This window comes from Syngnathus typhle, linkage group LG4 (genome assembly GCF_033458585.1).
Source record: "Syngnathus typhle isolate RoL2023-S1 ecotype Sweden linkage group LG4, RoL_Styp_1.0, whole genome shotgun sequence".
NCBI lineage: Eukaryota > Metazoa > Chordata > Actinopteri > Syngnathiformes > Syngnathidae > Syngnathus > Syngnathus typhle.
This window is the reverse complement of record NC_083741.1, coordinates 8,539,218-8,550,046: the sequence shown is the minus strand read 5'-3', so window position 1 is coordinate 8,550,046 and position 10,829 is coordinate 8,539,218. Positions and strand designations below refer to the sequence as shown.

The window sequence follows — 10,829 nt, the reverse complement described above, 5'->3', positions numbered from 1 at the left end:
TGTTGTTAAAGGACACAGACCTGTCATACCAATCTCACTGCAACAAGAGTACATCCAAATTATGCATAGAGGTCACCCAGGCCTTGAATCAACTAAATGTAGAGCCAGAAGTACAGTGTTTTGGCCCAACATGAACACGGACATCACAAAAGTACTACTGTCTTGTGCTGTATGCAATAGCACACGACCACACCAGCAAAAGGAACCGCTGAAAGCTCATCCTGTCCCTACCCTGCCATGGTCTACGGTCGCAACGGACATTTTTGAATGGCATGGTCAACAGTATTCAGTCCTTGTTGACTCTTACTCGGGATGGTTCGAAATTGATCTGCTTCGTGATTTGTCTTCAGCTACAGTGATAAAAAAGCTAAAGAGACATTTTTCTGTTCATGGAGCACCCCATACACTGATTTCTGATAATGGCAGACAATACACTAGCCAACGATTCCGCGACTTTTCCAAACAGTGGGACATTACGCACGTTACCAGCAGTCCCGGATACCCGCAGTCGAATGGATTAGCCGAGCGTGCCGTCCGCAGTGCCAAACAGCTCATGGAAAAGTCACACCGAGATGGAACGGATGTTTTTCTCAACCTGCTCAACCTCAGGAACATTCCTCGAGACAGCACGCTTGGATCACCTGCACAGCGTCTCATGTCTCGCCAGACGCGTTCTACCTTTCCTGTCAACAACACTCTGCTTGTGCCTGCAATAAAGGGTGCAGGACAAGTGGCTACTCAGCTTCAAAGGAGAAGACTTGTTCAAAAGCAGTACTATGATGCAACAAGTCGCCCTCTGGTGCCACTTGTGAGAGGACAAATTGTCCGGTTACAGACTGCAGAGGGATATGACCGCCTCGGGAAAGTGGTTCAGGCTTGCAAAGAGCCGCGCTCCTACATCGTTGAATCCAACGGAGGTATCTACAGGAGGAATCGCCGTCACATCCTTCCTGTTGCTGAACCAACCCCACCTTTGCACGCCGACTCTGACCATCACTCTCAACCACCGGTTCCGAGTACGCCAGACCCTCTTCTATCCAGTCCACATGCCCGACCGTCTCACTTCTCTCAACCATCTGCTCACTACTCCACCAATGAGCAATCGACAACATCTCCAGCTGACGTGCCCACCCGAGTGTCACACAATTGTTCTGCTTATGTGACTCGCTCAGGTCGGATTTCTAAGCCGAATCCGAAGTACAAGGATTGAACTGCATGTTTGTTAGTTGCGTTTTGAAAAAAAAAAAGTAAGCTCTAAGGTTGTTTACATACTTGTTATTATTACCAAGTGTACCTTCGTGCATTTCCAAGAGGAATAATTTGTTAATTCAGTAAGTTTTATGCTGCCAGTTTTACGCAGACTTGTTTATTTGTAGACTGTCACGTCACATTTGTATATTACAGTTTTTTAGTTAACAATATTTTTTATAGAGGCAATGTTCTAAAAGGAGAGGATGTAGATAATTGCATGATTGTGTATTGTGCTAAAAGAATGTCCCGCACGGCTACCGTAGCTGAGACGAAGAAGCTGCTCTCGCTCCCCGGATGTAACGCAACCAAGTGATAGATTTAGTTCTCTGAATCCTCGTGTGAGTTTATTAAACTGCTGTCCTCTGAACGTATGGTGCTTGCTTCGACGCACATAACGACATCCCTAATGTAATAATCTTGGTTTTGTTTTTTTCTTTTGTTTTTTATCAACTTTAAAAAAAAGTGATTTCTTTTATGAGGAAATCAGTGGATGCTGTGCTGGGCCGTGTTCACACTGCAGATCCATTTATCTTTCAAAGTCTTTGTATGTGTCATGCTTTATGCTGCCGCGTAGACTTTACTTGTGCAGGCATGTTTTTAATTGATAAGGCGGGATACACGTGGCTCTACTGACTTAGAGCTATGTTTTATTTTTTAAAATATATTTGTAACGTTTTTAATCAACATTCTATCAAGGCATGACAAGGAACACTTCTTTGACTTTTGATTGGCCCAATTCTAGGAGTAAATTCACGAGATGAATACTAATTGAAACTTCGCTGTGTGAACTCAACCAGTCAGTCACCTTCACTTGGAGTCGCCGTGTTAAAACCACTGCTTTATAGATGAATGGACTAAAAATGCCGCTTACTAGCAGTAGCGAGAAGTGAAGCCACCGGCGGCCATCTTGCGTTGCCACCCGCTGAGCGCACCTTGTACACGTTGATTTTACCACAGCACGGTCCCGTTATTTTGTGTTTTTACGCAGTGTGTGGTGTACGGTTGCACCAATATGTCTTGAAAGAGCGCGACATGCTGATTTCACTGTTAAAAATGCAATTAGTATTAATTTTCTCTGAGAAGGTGTAGCTCTGAGTGCTACTTGAAGATTAGTCTGCAACGTGCTGTAAGAAACATCAACAATAAAACGAAGTCAAAACCCCTCGGAAAAAAAGTCAATGAGAAATATAATCCCAATCCCTGTAAATCACGCTTCATGATACTCTGATCATATACTATTGATGGTCGATGCAAACGAGAGGCTTGCATTACTTCATTCAGGGATCCTAAGGTAAAACGCACCTATACCAGTCTTTTCAGTGGAAAAGGTAACATGTCAGTACCAGTGGCAATGTAAAATAGCTGCCCTCTGGCTTAAGCCTCAAGGGGCCATTTGTTAGTCCATTCATTTATGTCAATGGTAATGACCGCCTGTCCACTTCCTGTTTTCTGTAGGTACTTCCTTGAAGTTCAGAATTATTCTGGTCTGTACAATATATGTACTTGTGTGTGTTTACGTGTGCGTATATATGTGTGCGTGAGAGAGAATTTGTATGTCTGTGTGTGGATGCATTCAAGTGCTTTTATTGTCTTGCTGTAATTTGTTGAGACATACCAGAATGCTGTGATTTGGCATGCCCTGTTATCCATAAAAAAAAGTTATAAGACTTCAAGTTTGTCTGTGTGGTTCTGTTGTTCTCAAACCAGCCATGGCGTTTAAAAAGACGCCATTGTCAAAAATCTGTTTTGTTCAGAAAATGTCATACACGAGATTTCATACTGTATATTTGCAGTGGCATACCGACTACCACCATTGTTAAGGGTTGTTGGAAATAAGTGACTGTTAGGGTTTGCAGAATATCTTCATCGTATGATTATGTTGGAATGTAACCTGTAATAATTTAACTAGTTTGTCCTGTCTAGACAAAATTAGTTTACCAAAGTGCTAAGATCATTTCAACTTATTGACTAGCTGCAGAGGAAGCAATCAAAGTTGCTTTGTTTACAGAACGTCGTAAAAGGTCCCCTGCTATGCTTTGATCAGCAGGGGACCGTCTTCACCCCAACCTGTGTGTTCCCAAACCCCCACTTTCAACCCCACTTTGTTTCTCTCAATAAATAAGCGCCTGACGAGGCCTGAGTCAGACTTCATTCGACCATCGCTGTGAGCACAGCGACGAGTGAACTCTCCGCCTGCAGGTGCCTAAAATGACTAACTTGACTCCAGTGTGGTTCTTGCAAAATAAGTTAGAGTGAGCACCACCCTAACACTGACCATAAACATGTCACTAATGAGGGGGTCTGAGGAATAATACGTGATTAAAGTGGAGACTTTAAGGTATATCTTTTGAACGTTTTCCCCCAAATCAGCTTTTCAAAGATGCTTCATCATTGTTGTGGCACCCAGTCGGGGCACGTGCAGATGGTCACCACGGGGCTAGCACGGCGAAAGTCGGTTCCGACGAGCACGAGGGACCGGACTCCCCACAGGGGTTGCGGCTGCAAGGCCAAGGCGAGGGACCCGGTCATCACTGGCCGGATAAGCAGGAAGCCGTCGTAGAGTTACGCCGGTCTCGACGGATGATCCCGGTCCCAGGAAGAAAAAAAAAAATAAAGAAAATAAAATATCCGATCCGAAGTGATACCGAGGTGCGGTAGAAGGCACCAGCATCGCCGAATGGACAAAAAGACAGAAAGAAAAAGGAGAAAAGAAGGAAATAAAGAGGAAAAGAGAGAACACTGCTGGCAGGCAGCCACTCACGGCGCGTTACCAAAGAGAAACTTGTTGTTTGTCTTTGGTCAACAAAAGACAGACAATTGTGTGTAGGTGAAAAATACTATATAAAGTATAATAATATAAAGTACCTGAAAGCAAAGTATCTGAACCAGAGGCACAACTACCTGCTTTCTGAGTGGTATGCAGAACCCCTCCAACCCCTTTATTTTTTTCTTATAAATTGTGTTTACTTTCATCATCAGCCTCAACAAATGGAAACACTTGCACTCCAATGTGTGTGTGTGTGTGTGTGTGTCTCATTTGTGCCCATGTGTATTGGAAGGTTGCTCAGTTCTGTGTACTGCAGGGGTGTCACACTCCAGTCCTCGGGGGCCGCATTCCAACATGTTTTCCAAGATTCCCTCGTTAAGTGCTCCTGTGTCAAACGTTAGGCTCCTGCAGAACGTGAAAATGAACTGATCTTTTCACTCAGGTGTGTTTAACAAGGGTAACTCGGAAAACATATTGGAGCGTGGCCCCCGAGGTCTAGAGTTCGACACCTCTGGTGTATTGTATCTGTCCCCTTGAATGAGCAGTCATGTTTATATCAAACAATAAGAGTATTTACACATATATGACCATGAAAAAGTATATGAATTTGTATAACAGAATGTGTACACGTTGCTGTTTCTCCCACTCCTGTATGGAGTTTGCATGTTCTCCCCGTGCCCGCATGGGTTTTCTCCAGGAACTCCGGTTTCTTCCCACATCCCAAAAACATGCTTGGTAGGCCAATTGAGCACTTCAAATTGCCCCGAGGTGTGAGTCCGGATGGTTGTTCGTCTCGGTGTGCCCTGCGATCGGCTGGCAACGGATAATTCATTCATACATACATATGAGCGTACCTGCCGATCGTAGGGCACAATAAGAGTATATGCCCTTCGCTTTAAAAATATCTGGCGCCATCTAGCGTTGTAAATAGGTATAATGTTTAGACCCCGAATGTAAGATGACCCCCACTTTTTTAGTCTTATTTCAATGCAAAAAAACCCGTCTTATATTCGGGCCAGTAGGGTAAGTTATTTAGGGTTGGATTGATTCAGACGGAGCACTACTGAAGGCCTCGGTGTGAAATGCACAGCCCGCCACTTCATACGCACACTGGTGGCCAAAGCCTTCAATGTCAAAATTAGGTCTGGTTTTAGTGTATGTGATCTGTTTGATTAATTTGAGGTTAATGCTGTGGTATCTGTTCTGCCCTGAAACTTGTCTGTTTGACTGTATTATATCGGTTTATATTGCATTTGATAGATAGACCTTTATTTTGAAGGCGATGTCTAGCAGGAAGTCGGCCGTAGGCGATGTCTAGCAGGAAGTCGGCTGTCGGCCGTTTTATTTTAATCACAACAAGCCGTGTGCAGCTAGTGCTAGTCAAGTGTTCGTCCATGGTCATCCTTGTTTCTGTTTGTGCCTTCGACATCATCGTCTGTAAGTTTCCATTTATACCTTAAAGCTCTATCATATTTTCGCATTATTTATGAGGAGTCTTTATTGTAAGTATGAATGTTTATGTCGTATTTTTTCTGTATTGCTTCTCAGTTTTACTCCATGTTTTGGGAGAACACTGCAATAAAAAGGAGCTTTGGAAGCTATACCCTTACTCAGTGCTACCTTAGCAGGAGTTAGGCTTACTGCTGAATTGGTGTTAGAAACACACTCAAGGAGAGCAGGAAAGTATCAAATGAACTAATGATAATTTCGATCTATTTGTATGTCTTGACGTGAAGAAATTGACAATAAAGCAAACTTTGACTTTGATATGGTGTTTGTGATACTTAACTTACTTGTGTCATAAAGGTTGGGAATTACATCAGTGTCTGCTTTAATGTCAATTTCTTTAGAAGCCAAGAAACACAAAGAAATCGGAATTACGTTCCCACTCTCCCACGGTGACAAGACATAGTACACAATATACATACAAGTAAACAACACCAAAAAATAAAACCAAGAAGGCACAAACAATGAATAAATAAGAGTGATCTCATGGATCTCCATTTCTTAAAGTGTATCACATGACGCGTGTCATCATTCATCATCGTTTAATATCATTTGACATAATTCCATATGATTCAATACTTCTCCACATCATTCCACATTGTTCAAAACGTCTCGACAAAAATGGGGGCAAAAACCTTAAGATAAACATGAAAAGCTGAACAAAACTAAAACCTAAACACTAATAGACCCTACGCAATTTGCCCTGAATATTAAATATACTACTGTTAAAAACCACAACTAGAAACAGAATTAACACCAAGTATAATGAAAACTACAAAACTATTATCATCCCGAGACCAGTTCACGATATTATCATTGATGCAAAAATTCATGAAGTTTGCTCAAATTGAAAGTGAAAACTTCACGAATCATTACTTATCTCCCCAACACTCTCAGAATGCCCAATGGAGACTCTTTGGCCACAAACTGAGCATGGAAAAGGTTTCTCGGCAGTGTGGATTCTTGTGTGCCTTTTTAAATGGTTCCTCTGAGAGAAATTTTGGCCACAAACTGAGCATAAAAAAGGTTTCTCGCCGCGCCCCGGTTGAAAAAAAATCAAGCTTTTTCGATTCTTCATTTTCATGCCGTTTTTTTTCTTTCGGACTTGCGCGAATGTGCTTGCGATATTCTATGTGCGCAATGTTATCCATTCACCATTTTCCTCCCGGACCCGGATGTTGTTTTAGCGATCAGCGAACGGCGTGGGTGATGTTCGATTTTTTTTCCTGTGGGCTACGCCGCTGATTTATTTATATAAATGCCGGTCCGCGAAAATATTTCTGACATGTAACCGGTCCGTGGCGCAAAAAAGGTTGGGGACCACTGACCTAAGTGATCATAGGCAACGTTTTTTGTAGTACTGCTTGGTTGCTGTACAGAAGTGCTGGTCGCTTTCATGAACGTGGTAGCTAGCACAGTGCTAACTTTATGCTATTTAGCTTGAGTACCCTCGACGAATGTTGGCTCTCAAATGAGCCATCATCACATGCTGGTTCTTGCCTGGCCCAAGAGTGATACTGTACTGTGGAAATAGTCAAAGTCGAGGATTAGCAGTGATGGTTGCAGGCAGGCATGCTCCCGATTTTCAGTCTCAATGCCTTCGTACCGAAGTCAAATTTGGCACGCTCAAACATGGCCAATAAAATTCTTGAATCATGCACTCTACCAGATGATAACGCGTAATCTACCAGATGATAACGCGTAATCACGTTTGCTAAAACAGGTCCGATCTACATGAAATGTGGTTATGTGTGTATTGGATCGCTTTAAGTTCAAGTTGTAAACAAAACATGTCGAAGTTGACGCATATTGCGTGTTGTTTGAGATGTCCGTCGTTGAGAAAGAAGAACAAAGATTTATTGGCAGGATCTTGGGTTGTATAATGGCGGTCAGTACACGTGGCAATCCAGCAGACCAAACAACCCCCACCTTCCAGGTGAGAAGGTTTTGTACTGTCCGGAAAAGGCGGGAAAGCAAAAGGATGTCCTTATAAGGCAAATTTCTGACTACTTGGTGTGGTCACCTGACCATTTGGTATCTATCTATTGGAAGCTTACGCAGCTCTGTGTGCTGATTGAGCAGTCATGTTTATATAAATGTCGTTGTACATGTGACAATGACAATAAAGATCGATTCTATATGAAATAAGAAGATTTACACACATATGAACATGAGTTTGTCTAACCTGACCATGATTTGCGCCTGCTATTTTCATTTTGTTAGGAATTCCGAGGTACATAGGCGTTGTAGAACAATGCGAGCGACTCGCCGGTCTTTTGCTAAGTTTATTTTCTTGCCAAACTATCTAGCACAACACAAAATACTATTGCGTAAATACGGGATAACCTATATTTCAATTACTTCAACAAATAGCTCGCTTGCCGCTGACCTAAAGACACTTTTGTTCGCCAAATATCGTTGAACCAGTTTTGTGATTGCAGTGGGAAAATGTCTGCAAGGACCACAGCAAAGTACGTGAAGGAAAAGGACCGCAGTCGTCGACGACTGGAACATCTTTGGCTGCAGCCTTATGTTGTGTTGCGCAGAGCAGGTTAGTACACGTCTAGTTTCTATTATGAATTCTATCGAAATCATGTGTCGTATGCCGATTGAAAAAGCCCCTGTATCGTTTTTTGCCAGTTTCTCTTCAACTGTAACTTTCACTGTTAATATGTGTTTGTCCTGTTTTGCAGACATCAGTGAAGCTATTCGTCCTAAGCAGGAGGAGCTGGACCGCACAGGCATTAAAGAGGAAGATGTGGGCAAAGAGGTACACCACTTCAATGAACAAATGGAGCAGAAGTTTCTTTCCACTATAAAAGAGGAGGAAGAGCCGGAGCGGCCTTGTCAGAAAGAGGACGGAGAGGACTCCTGCGACATCAAAAAGGAGGAGGAAGATACCTGTGAGATGCCATTGACTGGTGTACTTGTGAAGCGTTTAGATGAGGCTCAACGTGAGGTGAGCAAAGGGGCGGAGCCTCCAAGCTGCAGCTCTAGTCCACATATGACCAGAGAAGGTGATGGAGACCACTGTGGTGGATCACAAGCAGCTCCACTATCCGATAGTGATGACGTGTTGTCACATGTTCCTGCTGCTGCTGATGATGATGACTCTCAAAACAAACACAGGCAATGTTCTCACTGTGGAATTTTTTTCCGTCATAGCAGTAGTTTGAAACAACACATGAGAATGCACACAAAAAACAAAAACTTTTGCTGTTCAGATTCTGGCAAAAAATTCTCTCAGAGTGGATCTTTAACAATGCACGCAAGAATCCACACTGGTGAGCAACCATTTTCATACTCAGTTTGTGGCCAAAAAATCTCTCACAGGGGAAATCTAAATAGGCACACAAGAATCCACACTGGTGAGAGACCTTTTTCATGCTCAGTTTGTGGCCAGAAATTCTCTCTGAGTGGATCTTTAAAAATTCATACAAGAATCCACACTGGCGAGAAACCTTTTTCATGCTCAGTTTGTGGCCAGAAATTCTCTCGGAGGGGAGATTTAAACACGCACACAAGAATCCACACTGGCGAGAAACCTTTTTCATGCTCAGTTTGTGGCCAAAAATTCTCTGAGAGGGGAAGTTTAAATAGGCACACAAGAATCCACACTGGCGAGAAACCTTTTTCATGCTCAGTTTGTGGGCAAAAGTTCTCTCGGAGGGGAAATTTAAATACGCACACAAGAATCCACACTGGTGAGAAACCTTTTTCATGCACAGTTTGTGGCCAAAGATTCTCTCAGAGGGAAACTTTAAATATGCACACAAGAATCCACACTGGTGAGAAACCTTTTTCATGCTCAGTTTGTGGCCAAAAATTCTCTCAGGTGGTAAGTTTAAATATGCACACAAGAATCCACACTGGCGAGAAACCTTTTTCATGCTCAGTTTGTGGCCAGAAATTCTCTCTGAGTGAATCTTTAAAAATTCATACAAGAATCCACACTGGCGAGAAACCTTTCTCATGCTCAGTTTGTGGCCAAAAATTCTCTCAGAGGGGAAATTTAAATACGCACACAAGAATCCACACTGGTGAGAAACCTTTTTCATGCTCAGTTTGTGGCCAAAAATTCTCTATAAAGAGACAGTTAAATAGGCACACAAGAATCCACACTGGCGAGAAAGCTTTTTCATGCTCAGTTTGTGGCCAAAAATTCTCTCACAAGGGAAATTTAAATAGGCACACAAGAATCCACACTGGTGAGAAACCTTTTTAATGCTCAGTTCGGCCAAACAGTCTCTCAGGGTAAGCTTAATCAGGCACGCAGGAGCCCACACTGGAGAGAAACGTGTTGCCTGCTCAGTCAGTTGCCAAAGAGTCTCTATTAAGAATTCTGAGTGTTTTGGAGAGATGAGCAATGATCCATGGAGTTCTCACCTTCTTTTTGAGCAGACTTTATGAGTTTATGCATCAATAATAGTTCTATTCTAGTATGCACCTTTTGATTGAGATGCTGAACTCCTTTCCTTTAAGTTCAATTCATTTTAGTTTTACCTATGAATTTGAAAATAAAATTAACCGGCCTTGGAATGATAATAGTTTTGTATGTTTCATGATACAGATGTTTATTTTGTTTTTAGTTGTGTGTTCATATTTAGGGCAAGTTGCTTGGTTCTTATTAGTGTTGGTTCAGGATTTTGTTTTGTTCAGCTTTTCATGTTCATGCCTGGAAAGCGGACTTTAAACCAATGATGATGTGGATAAAAAAAAAATGAAATAGTGTTGGATATCCCCCATTTTTCTTCAACAGTTTTTTTTTGTTACTTTACCTTACTAATAACATGTTAAAATGTACTTGAGGTGTATTAAGACATTTCATTAAAAAGTTGTTTACTTCACAGTATTGACGTCTCAACCTAATTGTATTTGTATGAAATTATTTTTAATTATAGGATCCTAATTAAGACTATTAATCTTCTGTCATTTGATGATGATGATGATGGTAGAACTTTATTTATCCCACAGCGGGGAAATTTACTTGTCACAGCAGCGTTCAAGAATGCAAGACTACAAGTGCCACATTTTAAAATGGATAAATAACAGACAAGGACAAAGACAAGTGCCACTATTAGCGGTAGAAACGAAATATATTTACCAAAAGGTGCATTTTGAAGGAGCAGGGGCGTTATATGAATCTAATTCATCACTATTACGTCTACAATACTCTTGAAACCCTCATCATCCCTTTCATAAAACCACAACCCAAACTACAAACCCTAACCACCTCCTTCCTGGTTTCAGACCCAACCTTAAAACCTAGCCAGCCCTGACTTGATAGTATTGTGGTGTTAGGTGT

The 10,829-nt window shown here is 42.0% G+C and overlaps 1 protein-coding gene across 1 annotated transcript; it reads left to right on the top strand.

Moving 5' to 3' along the window:
* Positions 1-5,304: 5,304 nt before the first annotated feature.
* On the top strand, positions 5,305-10,376 carry LOC133152861 (zinc finger protein OZF-like). Its single transcript, XM_061276804.1, has 3 exons — positions 5,305-5,455; positions 7,966-8,075; positions 8,218-10,376. The coding sequence occupies exons 2-3, from the start codon at positions 7,973-7,975 to the stop codon at positions 9,747-9,749; spliced, it is 1,635 nt and encodes a 544-aa protein (XP_061132788.1). The 5' UTR covers positions 5,305-5,455; positions 7,966-7,972; the 3' UTR covers positions 9,750-10,376.
* Positions 10,377-10,829: the final 453 nt, after the last annotated feature.

Excerpts from the sequence above, each read along its gene's own strand:
- LOC133152861 (XM_061276804.1), top strand. The coding sequence starts at position 7,973 with ATGTCTGCAAGGACCACAGCAAAGTACGTGAAGGAAAAGGACCGCAGT. Across the intron at positions 8,076-8,217 it reads TGTTGTGTTGCGCAGAGCAG|ACATCAGTGAAGCTATTCGT; the intron begins GTTAGTACACGT and ends CCTGTTTTGCAG.